Source organism: Cryptotermes secundus, unplaced genomic scaffold (assembly GCF_002891405.2).
Source record: "Cryptotermes secundus unplaced genomic scaffold, Csec_1.0 scaffold247, whole genome shotgun sequence".
Taxonomy (NCBI): Eukaryota; Metazoa; Arthropoda; class Insecta; order Blattodea; family Kalotermitidae; genus Cryptotermes; species Cryptotermes secundus.
This window is the reverse complement of record NW_019740656.1, coordinates 3,584,996-3,611,108: the sequence shown is the minus strand read 5'-3', so window position 1 is coordinate 3,611,108 and position 26,113 is coordinate 3,584,996. Positions and strand designations below refer to the sequence as shown.

At 41.9% G+C, this 26,113-nt stretch overlaps 1 protein-coding gene across 2 annotated transcripts in view; it reads right to left on the bottom strand.

Moving 5' to 3' along the window:
• The window catches only part of LOC111872379 (cell surface glycoprotein 1), a 67,966-nt gene that overhangs the window by 23,786 nt on the left and 18,067 nt on the right, over positions 1-26,113 (bottom strand). For both annotated transcript variants that reach the window (XM_023866199.2, XM_023866200.2), the window contains exons 2-6: positions 16,488-16,623; positions 14,133-14,307; positions 7,906-8,068; positions 6,216-6,342; positions 1,564-1,744 (exon numbers count right to left, since the gene is read on the bottom strand). In XM_023866199.2, coding sequence (XP_023721967.1) covers positions 1,564-1,744; positions 6,216-6,342; positions 7,906-8,068; positions 14,133-14,307; positions 16,488-16,623 — 782 coding nt within the window. The remainder of the gene's footprint in view (positions 1-1,563; positions 1,745-6,215; positions 6,343-7,905; positions 8,069-14,132; positions 14,308-16,487; positions 16,624-26,113) is intronic.

The window sequence follows — 26,113 nt, the reverse complement described above, 5'->3', positions numbered from 1 at the left end:
CGTCCCCCCTCGCCCTTAGTCACACACCATATATGGCCTTAATCGCTCTCCACTGCTCCCATTGGTCCGTTCTCCCTAACCACCCCCCCTGCCTATTTCGTATATAAGCAGCACCTTCCACATCCTATCACCACAGCTACTGCTCTCCGCAGCTATTCAACTGCTCTGAAGATGGAGGCGCTACGTTCCTCCGAAACGTCGGCCAAAACGAAGAATACACGGTGCCTAAACCCAGAAGACAACTTTCTTCATTGTCATCGCCGTGAAAACCTCAAAACTTACATTGATTAACTCATATTCAGCAAAATACCTGAAAAAATATGGATCCTATACAATATAATTTTTATTAATGGTTGAAATTAAGTACACAACTGGTGCTCGTCCAGCTCCCTCTCTTTACACTGATTACATTTCCCATTTTGTAAAAAGAAGAAGAAGAAGAAAGAGGCAGAAAAGAAGAAAAGAGTTTAGTATTCAGAGAAAATAATACTGTAATACTGAAACCACATGACACAAGAGTTTGCACAGCTGTCAGAATGGCAAAAGTCTAATTCTTTCAGATTTGGTTTATACTGCTCACTGTGGCTCTTGCTTTTAGGACCACNCTCTGTGGTTTTAGTCTGCAAGCGAACTATACTGACCGAGCGACCGCCGCTTGTCAGTGAAGTTAGTGCCAACTTTAGCGGATAGAGGGTGTAGTGTGGTCAGCCCAATGAATCCCCGTGGCCATTAATTTCAATTTTCTAGACCGGACCCGATATTTCCTTGAAATAGCTCCTCAGTTATTCTCACAAGGCTGAGTGGACCCCGTTCCAGACCCACTACTTCTCAGAAAATCTGGTAGCACTTGGAATCGAACCCGGACCTCTGGGTCTGTAGCCAAGAATCCTGACCACTAGACCACAGAGGCAGTCGATTTTTAATCAAATATTTTTTTAATTATCTGTGTTGTTTCTTCCTTGAACTACCATGGCCAATGAAGAGCACAACAGAGTCTTAAACGAACATGTGTTCCATGAAACTTGATTCTTTTGCAGAAACTGATCTGATGGATTTGTTCCATTGAACTTGATTNTAATACTGTAATACTGAAACCACATGACACAAGAGTTTGCACAGCTGTCAGAATGGCAAAAGTCTAATTCTTTCAGATTTGGTTTATACTGCTCACTGTGGCTCTTGCTTTTAGGACCACAGAAAGCAGAATCTTTAATATCTTTCACAGACATTGCATTTTTCATCTTCAGCGTTAATGACTTGGGGGGGGGGGGGGGTTGGCAGCTCTTACATGGAACTCAAGAAGGGCAGTAAGTAAGCATGCTGCCCATTGTGAGCTCTAGCTATAACCCCCCACACCGCCATCATTAACCCTAAAGATGATAACTATTTGCTGTATTCCCTTAAGGTGAAGTCATACACTAAGTTACAGCCACATAAATTCAAGGACAAGAATCATGCTGCTTCCATGTTTAATTTTACATTATTTTTCTCTTAACTGAATTAATTTCATAAACAAAAATATGGAGTTCATGTACCTTTCTTGCAGAAGTATTTCAGACTTACCATATCTGGTGACAGGCTGGGATGTACAGTGGAACAGAAGATGTCCCACCACAACTGCAGCAAGCGCTGCAGATGTTCAGAACCTTGAGGAGGTCTCACCAAACGAGTTTCAGAATCAAAGTACTGAAGCCATGGTTTATTTGACCCGATAAAGTGCGCAATTTTTGCACTTTCACCAAATCTAGAATTAAACATATTAATCATTGATTTTATGCTTTCAGTGTGAGTTCTGTTCTTCCATTGCTGCACCATGTGGACATGGGCTACATTTCCAGCGTTTCAGAAGTACATACTGCCTCCATCTTCAGGGTTGAAGTGTGTAGGTCGGTGAGTTTCTGTGTATACACAGCCATGTTTTGGAAAGAAAGGTGGGTGGAGGAGGGAGTGGGGAGTGGGGAGTGGGGACTGGTGCCTTGTCAGGGCTAGCAACGTACCGGCATGGCACCCATCCCCACCCTACTCCCCCACTTCACCTGCTACTTTTCAAAACAATGCTGAAACTCACTAACCTACACTTTGACCCTGAAGCTGAAGGCAACATTTACCTCTGAAACGTTGACATCATCAACCAAAACACACAATGCATCAACCCAAGAACAGGTCAGTTCATGTGGGATTTTTGGTGGACAAAGTGGCACTGGGGCAGTACCTCAATTTCCCCTGCCAGTTCGCATTCCAACCATTGCTCCACAAACATCATCTAACATCTTGGGCTGGTACAATAGACCAAGGAGTGGTTGCAGTTCCAAGTGGGCTCAGTCTCATCCCATGAGAGAAAAGAAAACATCAAATATATTTATGTTACTCCATTCAATACCGACATTAGGGTGACGATCATTAAACTTTCTGGTTCCTCTTTTGGACTTTTTGTAATATTTGCAAACATCATTTTGAGTTCAATATCAGACTCTATCCGATAATCCAAATAATTTTACACATATACTCGTAGACATAACACATGCATGTGCACATGCACACACACACACATAAAAGATCCTAGCAGTGTATTATAAGTTGACCTCATCAAATGTTCTCTGCCAGAAAAGAAATGCAGCAAGTAGAATGGTGTAATAGTAAAGTTCAAACAGAACAAGGAATAACAAACAAACCCTCTACTTCTCCATGTAATTGTCTAAGGAGGTGAGGAATTTATTCAGACAACATACAACCTGTTTAATTAAAGCGGGGAAGAAATTAGGGCTCAGTCTTTGCACCCAGCAGCACACCTCAACTTTGACATCATCATGTCACAACTTTCGTCCTTCATTGTTACCTTACAGTCTATAAACTGACAAAAGAAAACGCCACCGATAACTCCTCAACAGACGTCTGAGACCATCTTATTCGTTCACCATTTGGTCTCAACACTGCGCCCAGTGATTTCTGCTTCTGTGCATCACTGAAGAACTTCAAAGGAGATCACTTCTGATCAGTGGTTTCCTGCAGCCAGTATACACCGATATGTGTATCAGTAAACAGTTAAAGTGAACCGGCAAATGGCTGATGCATACCACCAAACACGTCACAGGACAAGGGATGTATACCTGCTAGTACATCATATGTTTCAACCTTGAGGCTACAAGTACCAGCGAACATAATTTTAGAAAAAAGCGCTGCTTCTGACATGAGATGGTGGCCAGTGTGTAACAATGGGCGCAGAGTTTTTATTTATTCTCTGTCAGAACCGACCATGTTATATAGCGTGTATCCCAGGAGGAAAGGTCAATATACTGGAAGCTTACGTATAGTATCAGTCATTCTAAGCAAAAAAGTATATATGTATATGTATCCTATTCCGAACAGTTTCCGAGATAGAACTATTTCACTGTATAGTTCCAAAGCTGTTGATAAGAAAGAGATATTACGTACTATTTCTAATGCCGGTATTTACTGTTCAAGTGGCAAAGTTGGTGCAGTTTACCCAGCACAATACATTTTTGAAAATTCCACCTTCAACATCAATGCACTTTGTAACTCGTGTGAGGACATGGCGTGTTGCTCGTCTGTACAGTGAAATAGCTCTATCTCGGAAACTGTTCGGAACAGGACACATGTACATATACACTTATTTGCTTAGAATGACTGATACTATGACCTCCAAGAATACTGACCGTTCCTCCTAGGATAACCTGCACAAAATACTTTGATTAGTCTAACAATTACCTGGAGAAACAAAACTCCTGTCCATTATTACTTGTTGTTTCGGACATCTATCCATATAAGGATGATTGTAATATATCCCTGAATGATAATTACTGAACAGCCTATGAATTCAACATAGTTCTAATCAGTTACCAAAAATGGCACATATTTCCAGCATGATATATAAACTCATATAACTGTCACAAAACACTGATAAAACAACAAAGGCCACGCATGATGCTTCGATATGTATAGCTAGACCATGGTAGGGTCAAGGTCATTTCTTGTTAATACATTACACAAGCAGTGAATGGGTTAATATTTTAAGTATCTACAAATGACAGTCAAGGCTGTATAATGATAACTTGTTCCATCATCTTTTGTAAAATAAATCCTTGTGTACCCACTGTCAATATTTCATTTGGTCAAAGTAATTTTTTAATGAAGAACTGTTTATTTCAAAGTTGATATACCAGCAGAAGTTACAACAGCTGCCATGGTAGCAAAAGCCCAATTATATCATCACAGATTTATATGGCATAACTTCAGCTTTTGGGAACAAGTCCTGCAGAATGCTGAAGGGTGTCCAACATTTCAGTAGACAACACAGTTGTAACCTCGGGATTAGTGTCTTAAAGGGGGCTTAAGAATCCCTTACATAAATCTGGCAGAGGGAGTTAAATGGGAAGAGAAGACATAACGGACATACCAAAAGGAAGTGGTATCCAGTATGTTGTAAGCACATGGTTCCGAAAAAGACAAGGCCTTCCTAAAACGTATGTCAAGATGTTCGAAGACCTCCAAAATTCTGTTATTTATTTCCGAGAGCAAATCATGCATTAAGCTCCAGTTGTGAAAACACGTGGATAAGAATGCAATTACTGTTTCAACTTTCAGTCTTTGAACAGAGGACTGTGGTGTTATCTACTGGCAAACATCTAAACTTTTGTACATATTCAGCAACATTGCACAAACAGGATAGACTGACTTATGGGGCCTCCAGCAATAAAAATAGGCTAAGACATCTTATGGGGATGAGCAAGCTGCCTCAAGTGGTAACACTTCTAACTTCTATTCAGGAGATGGCCCACATGAATCTCATCTGGAACGCTACCTATCCTGGCTGATGATTTCTGTGGTTTTTCTCAGTCCTCAAAGGTGACTACTGGGATAGTATGTCAACTTAGGCCAACAATATTTCCTTCCAAATCTCACAATTCGTTGTTCACTAACCATCCAAGCGTGCTAGACAGTCTGAACTAGTGACAGCATCATTAAATAAAAAAACAAACTCCATGGCTTTAGTCGGCAAGCAAACTATATTGACCGAGCGAGCGCCGCTTGTTGGCGAAGTTAGTGCCAAATTTAGCAGATAGAGGGTGTCGCGTAGTCAGTGCAATGGATTCCCGCAGATATTAGTCTCGGTTTTCTGGACCGGAGCCGCTACTTTTCCATTCAAGTAGTTCCTAAATTATCCTCACGAGGCTAAGTGGACCCCATTACAGACCCACTACTTCTCAGAAAATCTGGAAGCGCCGGAATCGAACCTGGGACCTCTCGATCTGTAGCCAGGAACTCTGACCACTACACCGCAGAGGCAGTCTCATCATTAAATAAATAATACACAAAATAAATCTTATGGGCCTTAAGTTCCAGTGGCATCATCCAAATAAAGTCAAATTTTCACTTCATGCAGATGTCAGTTGTTGATGGCCCTACTAAAAGCTCAATTATTATGCATCACAGCAATTAAACATTCCTGACAGCCGGGACAGGAACAAAGTGAGATCTGAATTAACTAACTCCATGAAGAAGAGTTATCCTTGAGGAGCTGATACTTGCCCATCTCCTGAAGAAATCCGTCAAGTTTTATGAACGCGGAGGAACATTACTATGCTGACGAAAACCTGCTTAGAAAAGCCTCTAACCCTCCTATCCTAGTTCCCTCAGATTCGTTTTAATTTATCCTCCCATTTATGCCTAGTTCTTCCAAGTGGTCTCTTCCTTTGAGGTTTTCTGGCAAAATTTTGTGTACATTTTCCCATATAAAGACTAAATTTGATTATCTTCCTGAGAACTGTAGTAGGTAGGAGGAAAGATTACTGTTGGGCACGTCACTAAATGAACACTGAATGTACCATAGCTCAGGCATTTAGTCACTGGCTTCTCATCATAGTGACTTGTGTTCGAGTACAGTTCAGGTGATATGGGATTTGTGGTGGACAAAGTGGTGCTGGGGCAGGTTTTCTCCCAGTACTTCAGTTTCCCCTACCAATCTTCATTCCACCAACTGCTCTACAATCACCCTCACCTATCATCTGGGGCTGGTACAACAGGCCAGACAGTGGACTCAGTCTCACTCCATGAGAAAAAAAAAAAAAAGAACACTGATGACATGATGGTAACCTGCCTGATACACTGCACATTACATTAGTATAAAGAATGTGCAATCCAATGTGTACATGTGCAAAGTGGAGGGCTGTTGCAGACAGAAGCCGAGAGATACTTACGCCTTATAAGCCGGAAGGTATGAGTACGTAGCTGTAGACACCATGTTGTAAATAAACGGTAAGTGACGACTAATATCCTTTGTTGCCCAATCAGAGAAAAACAAGTTCAAGAGGCCCTGATCACCACCTGCAAAAATGTGAAACTTTATCAATCCATGTTGCCGTTATAAGATTGTTCAGGCATAGCACTAATTTCATCAATATTGAATAAAAAAAAATAACTGAAATATTAAGTGCTTGTTGAACATAAATTGGACTATGGTACAACAAAATGTGTACTACTGTAAATACAGGATAATTTTCTTCCCTGAAAAAAAAAAATATATATATATTTTAATTGCAGTTCATCAATTGGATTCAGTCACTTCATAACATCAGAATTCATATATTTTGGAGCAACAGACGTTAAGTCTACTTTGCAACCAATAGTTTAGATTATGAAAGATTTATTAAAACTGAATTAAATTTAACTAACTTCATGGAGTTGGGCCCTTCTTGTGAAGCCAGCAGTTGTGCAGCCATTAAAAAAATTCCCAACATTTTATGGGACCAAAAGGTTCATTACCATGTTCACAAGAGCCCTCCACCAGTCCCTAGCCTGAGCAGATCAATCCAATCAACACTAGCCCCTCCTATCTCTCTAAGATCAATTTTAATACTATCACCCACTCATGTCTTGGGCTTCCTAGGGGCCTCTTTCCTTCTGGCTTTCCTACCAATATCCTATATGCATTCCTCTTCTCCCCCATTCAAATCAGACTATGTTTTGTTGTACATATGTACAGATAATAATATTTCTGTTATGTTTCATGAACATGTTTTGGCTCTGCATAACCTAAACAGTCATTTAAGTGTAGTTATATAAACTAATAAAGAAACACATTAGAAGGCGTGATGATCCACAAACTACAGTGGTTCAAATTCTAGGAAGAATTAATCACCTACTTTCCTTTGACATGACACAGATGGTTAAAGAAAACGAAAAACTTATGGAAGGGAGGGACAGACAGTGAGGTGTTCTCATAAGCCTCCTAACAATAATTAGGAGGGCACACAGACAGCAAGGTGATCTCACAAGCCTCATAAGTCTCAAAAGTTTGGGGGGGATACACAGGCAGACAGACACAGATGGATGCGCAAAGAGTCCACAAGGTAATCTCATAGCCTTTATTTTATTTCCTCCAATTTAGGAAAGTAGGTTATAAAGACATTATCAACAAACTGTTCATACTACTGGCCATCAGTGCATTAATGCCCATGTCAATTAAATATTCACATAATTTATATGTTACTGCATGTCTGACAACATTAATTTGGATTTACAGTCTCTTGTCATAAGTCCTTCAATTTCTGCCAACCATCAGCTGTAATGAAGTGGCTATCACTTGGCTCTGTCATCCAGAAGTTCAGGGTTCAAACCTTGACACTGAGACTGGCTATTGTGATTATGGTTTTTCATGGTTTCCTAAGTTCCTTCATGCAAATGCCAGAATAATACCTCAAATTATGCTACAATTACTTCCTTCCATACCATTTCTAATCAATTATTCCCTTATACATTATTGTCATCGTTTTATTATTATTGTTGTTGTTGTTGTTGTTGTTGTTATTATTATCTTATCATAAAATGCTGTAAACTTAGAAACTGAAATCATTGTCCATTAAACAAGGAATGAATAAATTAACTTACCATCAAAGCTTCCTTTTGAAAGGGCAAATTTAATAAGTGCATTGAATGTGTCTAATGACGGTCGATATACAAATACGCCCGAGTTGAAACAGTCCGGCCAACCGGGATCAGGCGCTGCTGACAGTTCCTCTCGTTCAAACAGTTCATCAGAATTCTTCAGTACCTGCAATGAAGCATGGAAAAGATTATGTTGGATTATGATTTACTCATAGCAGTGGCTATGAAGAGTGCTATTTTCTGGGATGTGAGGCAATGCAGTCCAAAAGAAGTTCACCAGGAATGGAGGTATAGCTCTACGCATTCTTAACCTTGGCACTAGATGAAGGTGAGTGGACAGTTCCATGGTCCAGACACTACACCCCCAGGGAAACAGACCCTCATGCCAAATGAAAAAGAGGGCAGATGTACCATGGGGTCAGTCTGGATGCTGCAGAAAAGAGAAAAATCTCTTGTCCATGTCACAAATTGAACCATTTTTTCCTCAAGATGCCTAGTCCAGAACCTAGTTGTGATACTGAGTGAGATACGTACATGAATACATTCAATTATTTAGTATGAATAGAATTAATTTTGACATCTCTTTCACATAATCAGGCATTTACATTTTGGATACCCACCAACACAGGCTAGGCCTGTTGCCTTCTTCTTTCTGGTTATTTCCTTGGATTACTCTGTGTCCCTGGAGATGGTGGCAGTATATTCAAATCAAATGTCAGTAAACCTCTACTGGACTATATGGCATTACATCCCAGAAGATATAAACAAAAGATAAAGTTATCCCTATCCCTACCTAATTAAGCACTATGCCATGAAAGCATATAGGCTAGTGGATGTACAGATCCACATCTTCTTGACCTAGGCACTAGCTGGAGGTGAGTACCCAGAATATAGTACATGACACAGTGTTGTTGTTGTTGTTGTTGTTGTTGTTGTTGTTTTATGCTCGTGAATATACAAAATGTGAATGCCTGGTTACATCAAGGAGATGCCAAAATGCATTATACATTAAATGTTTTAATGTATGTATGGTATTCTAAGGGCTGGGATAGCTCAGTTTGTATAGTGAGTAAGCTACAAACCGAATGATTAAGGAGTTATGGTACAATTCCATACAGAAGCAAATGACATTTCTCTTCTCTATGGCATCAAGAAAGGCTCTAGAGCCCATCTGACTATTTCTCAGGGCTTAAAGTGACTGAGCTGTGAAGCTGACCATTCTCCCAGTTCTAAAGCCAAGGTTACAAAGTTGTATAGATGTATGTCTCCATTCCCCCAGATTTATGCATGACATACTTCATAATTAAGCACAGAGACAACTTCTAATTTCAGTCTTTAATAGTCCTTAACACGAAAGAGATGTCAACACATTCTGAAGGCTGGTGGCAAGGTTATCTGTGTGGTAACAGAAAAAGCCCTCTCAGATAATCTGAGGGGACTAACCTATATTCAGTCCATATATATTGTTTTCATTATGAAATACAAGGTCCAGATAAGATTACGAAGCTACAGTGGTTCCTTACACCAGCTCTTTAACATTTAACTCCATATAACATTCTCACTAAACATGTACAAAAGAAGAAAGCCGTCTTCTTGGATGTGGCGCCGTGTATAAATTGTATTAATCGATGTTTCGGAGGAACGTATCGCCTCCATCTTCAGGGTAGGAGACAAGAAGAAATCCATGAGTGAACCAGCTAGAGCAGGTGCAACAGACTGATTCCAGTCAAGTAAGTGGGGAGTGAGTGGGGATAGATAGGGAAATGGTAGAGAGGGGGAAGGGGAGGGTCTGGTGGAATGGCCAGCAAGTAAGTAGGCCAGAGCAAGTATAGAGTATATCCCACTGCGTTGCAATGAATATTGTAATTGTTCATCTCTGACAAATATAAAATTATTTTAGTAATGGTGGTAATTAATTTAAAAGTCTCACTTTGAAACTATGAATATTACAATTGTTGATCTCTGAAGAATATAAAATTATTTTAATAAGACTGGAAATTAATTCTAAAGTTCCACTGACATACAAACAGTAAAATCTAACAGTTTAATAAACGCTTAGATGTGTGAAAATGTGGAGACTGCACAACTGACATCCAGAGAAAAACTCAGTTTCTGCAGATCCTGAACTAAACGCAGAGATGTGGTAACTGTATACATTTAAACTGAAAATCTGTTCAGTGGATTGATGTGAACTTAAATGTAATATAATTGATTGATAATCTGTCACCCTATCTCATTCAATTGTAATTATAAACATAAAATAAAAATTGTATTAAGTTCACGAGCAGAATGATTTTTGAAGAAGGAATATTTGCTCAACCAGATATAAAATTCCTACCCCTTCGAGGAACCTGAAGATTTTATTTTGTGTATTATTTTACAATACTGCTAATTAACGAGAATATACAGTTTCAAATGGTAGGATGAAAGATGAATGACAAATTGTAAAGCATTTTAAAGAAATAAATTATGGCCTAATTGAAGTGCTATTCCAGCAAAGTTATCCCTGTGCTTAATTAAGCCATGAAGACATATGGCAAAGTGGAGGTATAGATCCACCATTCTTGAGCTCAGCACTAAATGGAGGTGAGTGGTCAGCTTCACACCACAGCCACTGTACCCCCAGAGAAAGCGCCCCCCAGTACCCACTGGACAAGAGTGAGACCAAGAGCTGGTCTGAATGCTGTGGAGTACAGAAAAATCTCTTGCCTCTGGCCAGATTTGAACCCCTGCCATCCAGTCAGTAGACCACGCTACATCAACTCAGCTACCTCGGCTCCCTGGAAGTTCCGAGAAAAGCAACGGAAGAGGTCAGGATAGTCAAGAGTCTCACCCAAGATTCAAAGTGAACATGGCTGACTGCATTACTACTATGCTAATCTGTTCGGTCTGAAGGTTCATACAAAACTAGACATTTGCATAAGTCCACAATATGTAAGTTGACTTTTTAAAGGTTCAAAGTTGTTAAGTCCCACAATGAAGAGGTATAGCAATTTAAAGCCTATGATGGAGTAGCATAGCTACTGATAGGCTCCCCCTTCTGGGACAGGTGGAAAGGAAAGGGCGAGACAAAGAGGAATTCCCTAGTCCTCCAGGGTAGGGGTTGTCCAGATAGGCTGCTGATCTCCAAACACAGAATATCATAATATTCTGTGGGAACTGCCCACATTCAAGCAAGTGTGACAACGCAAACGTCATTGCTTGGCAACAACGAGTAAACAATGGTTGCTAGGCAAAAGCAAGTAAACAGCGGTTGCTAGGGAACTAGTAAACACGGTAACCGGCAATAGCAGCACCTATTACGTAACCGTTTTCCATATGTCCGATTCTAGGCTACATAAGAAGATACACTGAGTTACAGTGACAGTCTAGAGTCTAGTTCTACCGTTCTACAATACCAGTTCAGTGTTCGAGCAGTGCACTATTGTTATCCGTCTGTGTATACTGTGCAGCTGCAATAAATCCTATAGGACAGTCCAACTAGTGGTTGTCTATTCATTCATACGACAATCCCACAATTCTTAAAATTCAACAGAGTTTACAACATATTAAGAAAGAACTGAAAACACAAGCAGTACATAATAAAATAGAGGAATACAGACAAAACTGGATAAACCATCTGCGTAGAATTACAAAAAACACTGAACCAGACTGTACAGTATGAACCAAAAGTATGTCAAGAACTTAAAAAAGATGTAATGATTATATGAAATTATAAAAGGCTTTATTTCCTGTATCAGAGGAAGAAGCAGGATGAGGTGGAGGAGCAGCAGCAGCAGAAGAAGAAGAAGAAGAAGAAGAGGAGGATGAGGAGGAGGAGAAGAAAAAGAAGAAGCAGGATGAGACGGAGGAGCAGCAGCAGAAGGAGGAGGAAGAAAAGGAGGAGGCAGAGAAGGAGCAGGAGAAGAAGCAGGAGGAGGAGGAGGAGGAAGAGCAGCAGCAGCAGCAGAAGAAGAAGAAGAAGGGTTACACAAACAAGAGGAGGAGGAGCAGCAGGAGGAGGAGGAGGAAGAGGAGCAGCAGCAGAAGAAGAAGAAGGATGACACAAAGAAGAGGAGGAGGAGAATATGATGAAGATAATGCTATATGCAGGCCCCACTGGCTGCAGATACCACAACAATTTTCTCCTTCGCTGGCACACAACACTACGTGCGTCCCTGTTTTGTATTGAATTAAGCCAGAGCACAAAATTAAGCTTCTGCAGCTAAATATAAAGCATTGCAGGCGGATGTAAAAATAGAGTGCAGTGAAGTGTTAGATTAAATATTATGAGAAAAGAGCCCAGTGACTTTTGGGAAAAACATGGCATCACAGCGGATTTGTGTTGCCATGAATCGGGGACCACACACATACACAAACACATTCCTTAATAGCAGAGAACGTTCAGGCAGTCAAAATGTTTACATTCTAAAGCACTAAATGAGAAGGGATAACACAGATGAGAGTTTTGTTTTACATCTGTTTCAAGTTCAGATTTTATTTGCTCAAAATCTATTTTGCTGTCTCAGAAATAATGTAATACGTTAAAAATGATAAATTAAATCAACCAATTTTCCACTTCTAACAAAATAATGAAGTTTGTCTTCAGGTATAATTATACTGTTACACCTGATAAATCTACTGGCTCAACAGCCGAGAGGCCAGAGTTCAAGTCCCACTAGGGGCAGGATTTTTCTCCTGTCCAAGTTGTCCAGACCAACACTGGAGCTCATGCAGTCTCCTCTCCAATGGGTACCATGAGCTCTTTCCCTAGGAGATAAAGTGGCCAGGGTGTAAACTGATCAGTTACCTCCAATTACTGCCGAGGTCAAGAATACATGGATCTATATATCCAATCCCCCATAGGTCTTCATGGCATAGTGCTTAAACAGTAAAGCACAGGGAAAGCTTCACTTTTACCTTCTATTCCTGATATCTAGTATTCCGAATAGAACAGAGAGTTTTGGAAGCTGGACAAGTTTTAATCCTCACATGAAAATGTGGAGACACACTCACTCAATTGAGTCTTTCAGAAAGAGCTAGCCTCAGTCATCAGACCTCATGCCTCTCCACCAACATGTAACACGACTTAAAATCAGCAGCAACTGGGGATAGCTTAGTCAGTATAGTGAGTAATCCGTAGGTCAAACAGTCAAGGAAACAAGATTCAATTTCCGGCAAAGGCACAGAGATTTTCCTCTTCTCCATACCACGCATGATGACTCTAGGGCCCAGTCAGCCTACCTTGGTGGTAGGAGTACTGAAGAGTCTTTCCTCAGGGGGCATGAAGATAACACACTACTCTAATATATGTCAAATGAACAATATTAGTGCAGTAAAGCAGTCTGAGCATAGTAAGACACCTGAAGATGGCCATTTAAGGCCAAAACATGTTGTGTCGAAAGTGAAAGTGTAAGAAAGAGGGAACAATTCGTTGGATTGTTGATGCACTGTGTAGTACATAAACAGGATGCTTAAATACAGGAATGTTATTCATATCACATTAAATTAATTTCTGATTTGTGAGAGCTCAGTCATTATAGTTACTAGGATGGAGGACTGAGGAATCAGGATTCGATTCCCAGCAGAGGCAAGATACATGTATCTTCTCTTTCCCACAGTGTTCAGATCTGTTAGAGACCTGCCTGGACTCCAATCCCTTTTGTACCAGGGGCTCTTTCCCTGGTGGCAAAATGCCTGGGATATGAAGTAACACTTACTTTCAACCAGCACCAAGGTTTGGAATGCTATAGCACCACTGTCCAATACATCACCATGGCGTGGGGCTTAATTAAACACAGGGACAACTTTAGCTTTACTTTTACTCTAAAAGTAAACTAAAGTAAAAAATGTAAATGTAACCCTATAACAGGCTGTGGAGGCCCATAGGGTTGTAAGATTTTGAGGTTCCCACATTTTCTAGACAATGGGCTCATAGATGGTGGTAAGGTTGTCATCCTAATGTGCTGACCGCCCTTTACCCCCAAGAACATTCCAAGAATATTTGTGGTACTCATTTCTGTTAGAGGCTGAATTGACCCCACGGCCATAGTGTGGCTGGAATGACCTCATTGGGATTTGAAACCGCGACCTTCTGCTTTCTAGCATAGTGCCTCAACCAACTACGTTGCCTCCTTACTTTTACTCTGTCATGCTTAAATTAACTGGTTTATATGTAGAGTACAGTAAATTTAAATGGATGGAGCTAATCTATTCCTGCAACTTTTCTATTAATTACATCAAGAACTTACCAGAGTATCAGCATCCAAGAAGACGCACTTCTCATATTGTGTGAGTCGCCAACAGTGAAGTTTGGTGAATGTGATTCCAAGTTCGGGCCGCTCCAGTAAGGCAAGGTTAGCTTCATCGCGTGAATCAAGAAGATTCACTTCTTGGACCAGAGTAAAGACTGATGAGAGCCGGTCCCTTACATAACAAATTTCAAAATATGAGCCAGGACAAGGGTCAGCTTCCGTAAGAAATTTTGTATCGAAGTCTTCGGGTGCCTCAGAAAAACTTGCTACCTCAAACTTCAGTAAGAAGACACTTCTACAGTCAGAATAGAGGCAGCAGTTTCCTCTGAAAGACTGGTAATGACAGATTAGATTACAAGATATTATATCCCTGAACACCGCAGTTGAAATAATTATCACGGTACCGGGAAAACTCGCTCAAATGGTAACAGTTCTAAGTTGTATTCTGGAGGTGTCTGGTGTGAATACTGCCTGGAACACTAACTGAGGCTTTCTGTAGTTTTCCTAAGTTCTCTCCAAGCAAACGTTGGGACAGTATTTCAAATCAGTCCATCACTACTTCCTTCCAGATCAGTTGAAATTCATTATTTACTATCATCCATTAATTTGACAATATGCAGTCAGAGGTACTGACAGGGCCATTAAATAAACTACACTCAAACAAACCATTTGGATTTGGGGTACTGATGGAAGTCACTGAGATGAGTGTTATCTTGTGTGATGTACCACCACATAGTGAGGTTGAAGTTTATCGATATTTTGGAGGAATGTACTGCCTTACTTTATTTGTTCCTTGCTTATCTGTTTGCCCAAATTACTCTTTGACCATGAATATGGAGGCAGTGTATTCCTCCAAAATGTCAGTGAACATCTATTAGCCTATATTCCAAAAGACAGTACTCTCCAAGCAAACACACAACACCATGAAAAACACCATATCTCATCCTGTGTTATATTTTTTTGCACCCTGTTGTGTAGATCACTATAGATAATATTTATCATATCCCGGATTCAGAAGCACTCATGTGCTGAACTAGACAGCAAACTCCATCTGCTGGAAACAGTGCTGCACTGACATAAATATAATAAATATTACATGTATCAAATCCCATACTCTGTAATGAGATTTCAAGCCACTAAACGGGTGGAAATAAAACATTATGACATCCTAAACAGAACAGGTACAACATTTTCTTATGTTTCTTCCAATAAGACTTAATAATAAAAAAAAAACCTCCGTGGCTTGTAGTCCGCAAGTGGACTATACCGACCGAATGCCAGCCGCTTGTCGGCAAAGTCAGTGTCAACTCTTGCTGATAGAGGGTGTCATGCGGTCAGCGTAACGGATCCCTATGGCCGTTAATCTAACCATAAGATAATTCAAAATAAAGTGCAATCCTACATAACATATGCAGTTGAAAAATGATTATTAAATAAACTAAGAACAAGAGGTCTACCATGAACACTAGCAGGGCAAGGAAAGCCAGGGATTCATCCTCATTATGCAGTTTTCTCCAAACTATCGCCATTGCATCCCGCTTCAGTTCAAATATTCTCCTCAACACCCTCAGTCTATGTCCCTCCCTTAATGTCAGAGACCAAGTTTCACACCCATACAGAACCACAGGCAAAATTATAGTTTTGTATATTCTAACATTTACGTTTTTAGGCAGCAGATGAAAAGACAAAAGGTTCTGAACTGAACAGTACCAAGCATTACCTGAGTTCAATCATCTCTAAATTTCCTACTGAATCAAATTTTGATTTGTAACTGTAGCATTTTATGTTAATATAATCCTTATAGTACCATAAAAGCAGCATAACCTAAATTTCTGCTCCTTATCCCATTTATTTGTGTGTCTTATGTACGAGTCTACATTCCTTGTTGTACCTGTATGAACCTGTCTTGCATGGCTGTAGCTAATACAGGGGTTTTGGCAACCTGTCTTCTTAGTTTCCCCTTCAGTTCATTTATTATTCCTGGCACAGCTTGTAAACACTACCTCCAAAAACAATTAGACAATATAAGATCTTTCATCTGTGGAGGTCATTCCAAAAATCTCATTTCCTGTTACATACTGGAGGAGTAAGAGGGTTGTAAAAAATACTCTCTTTTCTTCTTGATTACATCAACCTCTTCCTTTCCTTCCCCCGCAACCAATAAAACGAAGACAAAATGAAGTATGAAAAACTGAGATCTAACGTCTCATGGGATTACTGGGATCAGTCTTCTGGGATATGATATTATGCAGTTAGGTAGACAGGTGCCATCTTCAGCACAGAGAGTTACTATCTAAGTTCTATATTTAGAGAATTACCTAAATTAAAAACAAAATAATGATCTATACATACCTCATAGAAGCTGAGACACCAGGGGTGACCAGTACGACCAAGTCGTGAGGCGTGCCCACTCGTCGTAATGAATGCCCCAGGACCAAAGCACCAAGTGAATAGGAATCATTCGTTGCCAGTGTCACCCATGCAAACACTGCAAAAACGGAATATGACGCATTAGCTCTGCATTTCCCTTTTACCTTATATATAAATAATCTTTCACTTGGCACATTTTAGAATTAGGCGCATCATGAGTACTCAGGATGTTTCAAATTTTACGGACTTCCATGCAGTATTCACAAATCTTACTTTCCTAATGCACATATTCCTAGTCCTACACATCTTTCACTTTTCTTACCGTTATCCTTTTATTTTATTCTGTGAACAGTTTATTGTGTAATTACATATCCTGTACACACTAAATCTGCCAGATATATGAGGGATATTCTGAAAGTAAAGATACAAGTCCAGTAAAAATGCAGAAATGTCAGCGCTGCCGTGTGAGATAGGAACCGTATGACAGGGCAGAGTTCACCGGTCACAGTCACGGCAACGTTGTTCTCGCAGTGTGTGTTTAAAATGGCCGTGTCGATTCAAAATCCCGCCAAATGTGAAGTTCGTGCAGTAATTCGATTTCCTCACGCGAAAGGAGAAACTGCTGCTGAAATTCGTCGCCAACTTCTTTCTGTATACGGCGAAGATGTTATGAACAGGCAAAACGCAGCAAAATGGTGCCCTGAATTTGAAGCGGGAAGACGTGAGGTTCATGATGAAGGCCATCCGTTGTCGCTGATGAAAACATTCGTGCTGACAGACGTGTAACCATCGATGAACTTCATCAGCAATGTCCAGAAGTGTCATGACCTGTTCTTCTTGGCTAAGAGAGCAGGCGGGAGATTTCTACGATGCTGGAATAAAAAAGAAACTCTTTCCCAGGCTCACTAAGTGCATTGAGATCCGTGGTGACTATGTTGAAAAGTAAACAAAGGTGTGCTATAACAGTGCTACAAGTGAATCCCTCCCCCCCCCACACACACACACACACTAAAATGCTCTACAAATATTTTCTGGACTTCGTATCTTTACTTTCCGAATATCCTTCAGACTATCAAAGTTTTCAGCTGTCGCCATGTTTGTAAGCATGTAGAGTGACGGCCGCGCCATCGGTCAAGCGGTTAGTCGTTGGCTTCCCACCGCGGCGGCCCAGGTTCGATCCCGGGTCTGGTCAAGTGGGATTTGTGGTGGACAAAGTAGCGCTGGGGCAGGTTTTCTCCGAGTACTTCGATTTCCCCTGCCAATCTTCATTCCACCAACTTCTCCACAATCACCCTCGTCTATCATCTGGAGCTGGTACAATAGGCCAGAAGTGGCCGCAGTACAAGGGACTTAGTCCCACCCCACTAGCAATAAAAAAAAATAAAAGCATGTAGAGTACTATTGTGTGGGATGTGATACCATGTACTCCTGTTGAAATTCACCGACATTCTTGAGAAACGTACTGACTCCATCTTCATGGTCGAAGTATAACACATACTGTATTTCACAAATCACTATACATAATAATATATCTTACATTCCTGTCAATATAACACTATTTCCGGCAGGTGGAGTTTGCTGTCTAGGATGACATGTTTCGCAACATATTTGCCATCTTCAGGTGTGTGTTTTTAGTCACAGTTATTCTATCATGTATCTAGTGTACAACACACTGGTGGAGCCACTCGACCTAGGCGGAAAATTTATGCTGACTACATGACAGAATAACTGCAACTACAAACCAGACCTGTAGGTTATGTACATGTGCTCGAACTTGTCGTGCTAGACAGCAAACTCCACCTGCTGGAAACAGTGTCGTGTTGACAGAAATAAAATAAATATTATCTATAGTCAGAGAACAAGCCAAGCAAGCAAAGTATGCAGTGTCTTCGCGGTCACTGTCGTTAGAACCTCAAATTTCATATAGTATGTATAATTCTGTAAAGCGCTTTGAATGGAGTTAAGTGACTTGCTGAGAGATTATTTACTCTGGTTGTCCCAGAGTCATATTAAGGACCCATAAAAATACATCGCATCCTATGACACAGCAGTTACAATAGAAGTTAAACCTATCTCTGCAACAGGCTGTGCAGGCCCATAGGGNGCACTTGATTGTACGCACTGTAGATGGCGGTAAGGTTGTCAGCCTTGCGCGCCGCCCGTCCTTTACCACCAGGAATATTCCTGGTACTCATTTCTGTCACAGGCTGAGTCGAACCCAGGGCCATAGTGCAGCTGGAAGGATTAGGTCAACTGAAAAATCCAATGACCTCATCAAGAATCAAACCCGCGACCTTCCGGCTTGCAAGAATAGTGTTCCCTCCCATTTTACAGCAGTAACAGCCTGAGAACGCACATAAACTTCGCTTCTTTCTGGGCCATATGTTAATTATAATTATGAAACACATTAAGCCGAATTACATTAGTCATTCTACGGGTATGTACATTTTGACACATTACTGTCACTAATGCTACTGAGTCAACAGTTATTTTATTGTTGTTAAATAAATGGTAAAAATTAGTTCTCTTAAATGTTTCTGTTCTCCTTTTCCCCCCTCGAATTAAATTTTTAAGACAGTTTCCTATGAACTTCTCTTTTAGGCACTCTGTGGCTAACTGGTCACATTCCCATATATGGATGGCATACTATGGTAATTTCTAACTGAAGCCTTCATCTGGTGATAATTTCCGAGAGTTTGAAGAGGAGGATGGTTACGACTGATTAATCGGTAAGGATTTGGAAGGAAATGTCAGTGGTCTATTCGAGGTATTATCCCGGAATTTGCCTGTGGAGACTGAGAAAAAAATTAAGTTGTCCCTGTGCTTAACTAAGTATTATGCCATGAAGGGGTATGTGGGAGTAATGTATAGATCCACATTTTCTTGACCTCGGCACTAGCTGGCGGTGAGTTGTCAGCTTCACGCCCCGGTCGCTTTATACCTGGGGAAAGAGCCCCTGATACCCATTGGATAGGAGGTTGGGTGGACCCCACTGGCGGTCTGGACGACAAGCAGAAAATTCTTGACCTAACCGGGACTCGAACTCCGACCCCTCGGTTGTGCAGCCCGTGACCAGTCGCAATATCGACTACGCTACCCTAGTTCCTCACAAGAAACACCTCAGTTAGGGTAACCGGTGTCCTGGCGGAGATTCGAACTAAGCACCTCCCAAATACAAGTTTCGATCATTACCGTTAGAGAAACATGTTTGGTGATTTTGATGATTATGGCTTAGCTGAAGGCAATATCGCGGAACTCGCTTGCAGAAACAGGAACTACGATGAACTCCATAGGAATAACCGACAACCAATATATTCCATCAGGACAGCCGGTAAGAGAGGCCTACAGTACTGCTGCAACTCCAGCATTCTTAGTGCCCACTGAAATGCTTCAGGATTGTGAAGGAGGTTGCAGGATGCTGCTATTAACAAACGCCTCTGCGAACACGTTATACCTCGAGTACACAACATGACAGAGGAAAATTCCTGCGTGTTCAACGAAATGTTAGAAATGACGACTTTCGTTCTCATCGAATGTTGTAAATTCACTCATGAAGCTGAGCCCTTCTTGAGAATCCGCCAGTTGTGCAGAATTTCCCATCATTTTGTGGAACCCGAAGTTTCATTACCGTGTTCACAAGAGCACTCCATTGGTCCCTATCCCGAGCCAGATCAATCAAATACATACCATCCCGTCCTATCTCTCTAGGATCCATTTTATTATTGTCCACCCACCCACGCCTTGGTCTTCCCAGTGGTGTCTTTCCTTCTGGCTTTCCCACCAATATCCTATATGCATTCCTCTTCTCCCCATTCGTGCTACATCCCTCGCCCATCTCATCCTTCTTGACTTGATCATTCTAATTATACTTGGAGAAGAGTACAAGTTATGAAGCTCCTCATTATGCAGCTTTCTCCAACCTCCTGTCACTTCATCCCTCTTCGGTCCAAATATTCTCTTCAGCACCCTTTTCGAATATTGTAAATAAAATCTGATAACTTTCTAATAGTGACGTAACGATCTGTGGCACTATATATTAATGACGCAACCTCAATGGTGTTTTAGACACGGTATACAAATCGACCGGAAGACTTTCTTATGCCTTAAAATGGCGAGCATTATTTACACAGAGACTAAAAGTGAAAACCATCAGTCGTTATCCTACTCAAGTTCACCCTTACTGTGATGAAGCCAAACTTAGAAACTCTTGTAAGGGTTATCTCTCCAGCTTTGAATATTGAAGCCACAAATAGACACAACACTTTTTAAGAGAACCTTGCCTTGGCATGGGATTCCCCTCCCACGAGGGGCTTGAAATTCCACTTCTGAGTTACCTATCATCCTGTCAGCTTTTTCTAGCTACCACTAAGGTCAAAGCACTTTTTTTCCTCCAATGATGGAGATGGGGTTCTGATCTTAAAAATAGCATCAAGAATGCAAAGTACCAGTTCAGATTTCTGTCTCCCAGTCAAATGTTTCATCAGTCTAGACAAACCTCGTGCTATACACCGCTTCACGTTTTTATAAACATTCAGCATTGACTCTTCCTGTATGTCTTACTCTTAGCTGAACAAACTGACATACTGACAACGCTCTAGACTCGTATTTGGAAAGTCCTCTATTCGAAACTTCTCCAAGATAGTTGATAGCCTGACTGAAGTCTTTTGCAGTTTCTCTCAAGCCCTCAAGACAAACACCGGGATAGTACCTCGACTAGGACATGATCGCTTGCTTCCAAATAATTTCCAATCCATCATTCTACTGCGCCACACTACAGCGGGTGTAACTGAAAGATGCGGAGAAACTTCAGGCACGAGTTCCATATAACAAAACAAGAAAACCTATTCATATGAACAGGTCAGAAAACATTTAATTTGTGGGTTATAAAAGGTAAAGTTGTCCCTTTGCTTAACTAATTAATCACTACGCCATGAAGACGCATGGGGGTGTGTATGTATAGATACAAGTTTTCTTGATCTGGGCAATAGTTGGAGGTGGTCAGCTTCGCGGCCCTGCCACTTTACTCCCGGTACCCAGTGGGTAGACCCCAGAGCCGGTCTAGACGACGTGGAGAAGAGAAAATTCTTGACCCTACTGGGACTCGAACTCCGACCCTTCGTCGTCCAGCCCATAGCCAGTCGCTATACCGACTCAATTTGTGTGTTATAGCTGAAATAATACATTTCCAATAAGTGCTCGGAATGTCCTCCATGAGATTCAGTGTTCGCCTCGACACGTCTCACCACGGTTCGCCGCATCCGTTCAGAGATGCCGGGGCAGTTGCGGGTAGTTTGACAGGCATCCACAGTGCGGCGGTGAAGTGCCTCTTCCTTGTCAACAGGAATTTAGGTGTCCCCACATGTAACAATCCAGATGATTCAAGTCAGGTTAGCGTGGAGGCCACGCGGTGGGTCCTCCTCTACCTATCCATCGGTCATGATACGTGTTGCTGTGTACATCTCGCACAGCACGGCTAAAATGTGCCGAAGCACCATCAATTCTTTCAGCTTTTAACTCATAAATTAAATGTTGCCGGGCACATGTTCATATGAACATGTTTCCTTGTTTTCGTATGTGGAACTCGTGACCAAAGTCCGTCCGCACATTTCAGTCACACCCTGTATAGTCCAGCTACTGACATCCTTAAATGGCCCACAAAATCGTCTGATTCTTCATTTGTTACAGGACTTTGGACCTACTTCCTAACAGATAAAGAATAAAGAAGCTGGACATCAAAACAAGCCTTCGCAGAAAATCGTTTTATTGATTAGAGGTTTATTTTTACTAGCCTGTGTCAGCGACAAAAATTGCTGAGTTCGTAACACACTTTCAAAAACAAACTGGAGAAAATCGTATTATAATTTTCATGAACATACTGGCAATCAGAAAATATTTTTCTACTAGAGCTTCAATTTTCCTATATCAATCATTTCATTATTGTTCCACGAGCTGGTTGGTAACGGATCGATTCCTGGTACGGGACAGAAAATCTTCACTTCGACATGTCACCCAGCCTCGTATCCAGTGGGTACTGGAGGTTATTTCCTGTGAGGTAAAGCGGCGTAAGGCATGAAACTCACCACTCACCTTCATCTAGTGTCAATATAAGGGGCATGAGGTAGCATAGTTGGTTGAGGCACTATGCTACAAGCCAGAAGTTCACCGGTTCGAGTCCCGATGAGGGTTTTTTTTTTTCATTGACCTAATCCTTCCAGCCGCACTATGGTCATGGGGTCAACTCAGCCTCTAACATAAATGAGTACCAGGAATCTTCCTGGGGGTAAAGGGCGGCCGGCGTGTAAGGCTTGTAACCTAACCGCCATCTGTAAGCCGACTGTCTAGAGAAAATGTGGGAGCCTCGACGTCTCAAAACCCTATGGGCCTCCACGGCCTGTTACAGGGAGAGCCTTACCTCTTTTTTTACCTTTATCTTTCAGTGTAAAAATTAAAAATGCGTGCTTTTGTATCTTCGTTCTTCCATACGTTTTCATAGCGTGATGCTTAGCTAAGCACGGGGATAACTTTAATTTTGCACACTTCATACCCAGTGTCCTTCATCCGTCAGAAAATACGAGGACGAAGGCACCAGAATTCCAGAATTGTTACGTTACTAACGCCATTTTCTAACCAGATTTCAATTCAGTCCATTTGTGGCTACGCTGTGTGCATGTGGATAATTCTGACGACGTTTCAGAGGTACATGTTAAACACTGCCCAAATACACACAGTGTAAACCGCCAAAAAACGAATAACATCAACAGTTAAATAATGGTACCTAATACTTTCCCCATCTACCGGAGGCATTGAAAACTACTTGGGCGGGAAAGTTTGCCTAATTTAGCTCAGAGGTCTCCTAGAGACATGAGGTTCTTTTACGTGCCGTAAATCTACGACACGGGACCCACGGCTTAAAGTCCCTCCCGGAGGACTTGTTCCCTGAATTTTTTCCGCCCTTAAAAATTCCACGACCTCCGCCGGGTTTGAACCCGCGTACCTTGAGTCATGAGGTGGGAACGTTACCCCTAGACTACGGAGGCCGCTTTCCGTGTAGGTTAGTTGGTAAGAAAACATAAAATTTAGTTACACAAATCAACACTCTCTAACTTCTAGAGCGGCAGAATAGGATGAAGCTCACACCAATATTCCGCAATCTGTCTGTATTTTTTTAGACGTGGCTGTTGTCAACGGAATGAGCAGTGCATTTGTCCGAGTTCAGTGATAAGGATTCTGAAATGTCTACGGGTTATAATAGCACCTTAGTTACTGTGCGTCAGCCTCCCCATCCCTCCCACAATGCAGCTGAGATCACTGCCACGCACAACCCGCAGGCCACATATAGAAACAGAGTCTCTAGGCGCGCGTTGTTCTCAAGATTTTAATGAACCTAGTGGGTTAATGTACATATCAATTCATTCCTTGCACAGAGCTTTTAGCCCAAAAGTTGTACACACTGCAAAACAGTCAGTTCATCTTATGGACACCTGTGTTATTCAACGTAAATTCTTTCTGTACTTACTGTTATCATTCAATACTGCAAATCAACATTATCAAGCAAATTCTATCACTTAACTTCTATTTGAAGTTTGAGGTTCTCACAGTGATAACTATGAAGAGTAGTATCTTCTTGGATGTGATGCCGTGTCGTCTGGTAGTTCACCGACGTTTCAGAACAACTTACTACCTCCATCTTTGTACGAGACAGTAGATGTCCCTGTGCTTAACTAATGGAAACGTATGGGGGGAGTGGATGTATGGACCCACGTTTTCTTGACCTTCGGCACTAGTTGGATGTGAGTGGTCAGTTTCACGCCCCGGCCGTTTTACCCCCGGTACCAACTGCATAGGAGATTGGGTGGACCCCAGATCTGGACGATATGGGGAATTGAAAATTCTTGAACCTACCGGGACTCGCACTACTACCCCTCGTTCGTCCAGCTCCTAGCCAGTTCCTATACCGACTGAGCTGTACCGGTTCTTGAGACTAACTGCCTGTTACTTCCTTCTTGCTGGTTTCTTGCTACGCTTACTTCCGCACCCTGAAGAAGGATGCAGTAAATTTCTCCGGAAATTCCGTGAAGTTCTATCGGGTTACTTGGCGACACATCCAGGAAGGAGAGTACTTCTCATAATTACTGCAAGAGACCCTCAAATACAGCCCCGGAATGCTCGTGGCCCCAGCACAGGTCATGTACATCCCTGTCTGTATACAGACATGTTATTAAGTGCTGAGAGGTTATTTCCATTCCTGTGGCATCCGGCCAGTAACAGAAAAACTCCACTGCTGATATGTGAGAGTGTGAAACAGGCATTAAGTAAGTTCACACTTACCAACACTGTGAACAGACGAAACGTCTGTTGGATCTGAGGTGCTCACATCTGTGATTATGACGAAAAGAATGTGGGGCTTTCTAAATTGTTCTGATAAGGCAATAGAACCCCTAGATAGAGCCGGGCGGGTGACTCCTGGACCCACACAATTTTAGGGGCGACAAATTTTACAACTTCCCTTTTTCACTGGAGCCGGGATAGTGAAGTCGGTATAGCGATTGGCTATGGGCTGGAAGACCGAGTGGTCGGAGTTCGAGTCCCCGGTAAGGTCAAGCATTTTCACTTCTCCAATCGTCCAGACCGGCTCTGTGGTCCACCCAACCTCCTATACAATGGGTACCGAGGGCTCTTTCCTCGGCGGTAAAGCGGCTGGGGGGGGGGGGGTGAAGCTGACTACTCACCTCCAACTAGTGCCGAGGGCAAGAAAATGTGGATCTACACATCCACTACCTCATACGTCATGTCATAGTGCTTAATTACTTAAGGACAGGGAAAACTCTATCTTTTTCCCCCCTTGGCACTACAGCTCCAGTGGGCCTACGCCTACCTCCATGAACTTCTCCGTTCACTTCGGTTTTTCTAGATCTTACATATTCGGTAGGACTCCTTGGGCGGGTGAACAACTCGTCTCAAGGCCTCTATCTGTACACAAACACAGAAAAACGTGCGGCGCACACTCACACACACACACACACACACACACACACACACACACTAAACATCCATGCCCTGAGTGGGATTCGAACCCACGATCCCGGTTTCCAAGCGAGCGAAGACAGTGCATGCCTTAGATCGCTCAGCTACCGTGACCGGCCAACTCTACCTTTATTTTACCTTTTTCTTTCATTTCTAGCCTACTTTCCTTATTTTAAGAAAAGGAGACTTATCAGGTCGCCTTGCAGTCTGTGTGTGTGTGTCTGTTCATCTGCCTGCGTTTCTCCCCCTTAATTCTTTTAGGCTTATGAGATGACCTGAACCACCTATGTGGTCTAGTGGTCAGAGATCCTCGCTACAGATCCAGAGGTCCCGGGTTCCATTCTCGGCGCTACCAAATTTTCTGAGAAGTAGTGGGTCTGTAACGGGGTCCACTCAGCCTCGTGAGGGTAACTGAAGATCTATTACAAGGGAAAAGTAGCGGCTCCGGTCTAGAAAACCGAAATTAACGGCCGTGGGGATTCGTTGCGCTGATCACGCGACACCCTCTATCCGCTAAAGTTGGCACTAACTTCGCTGACAAGCGGCGGTTGCTCGCTCGGTATAGTTCGCTTGCGGACTACAGG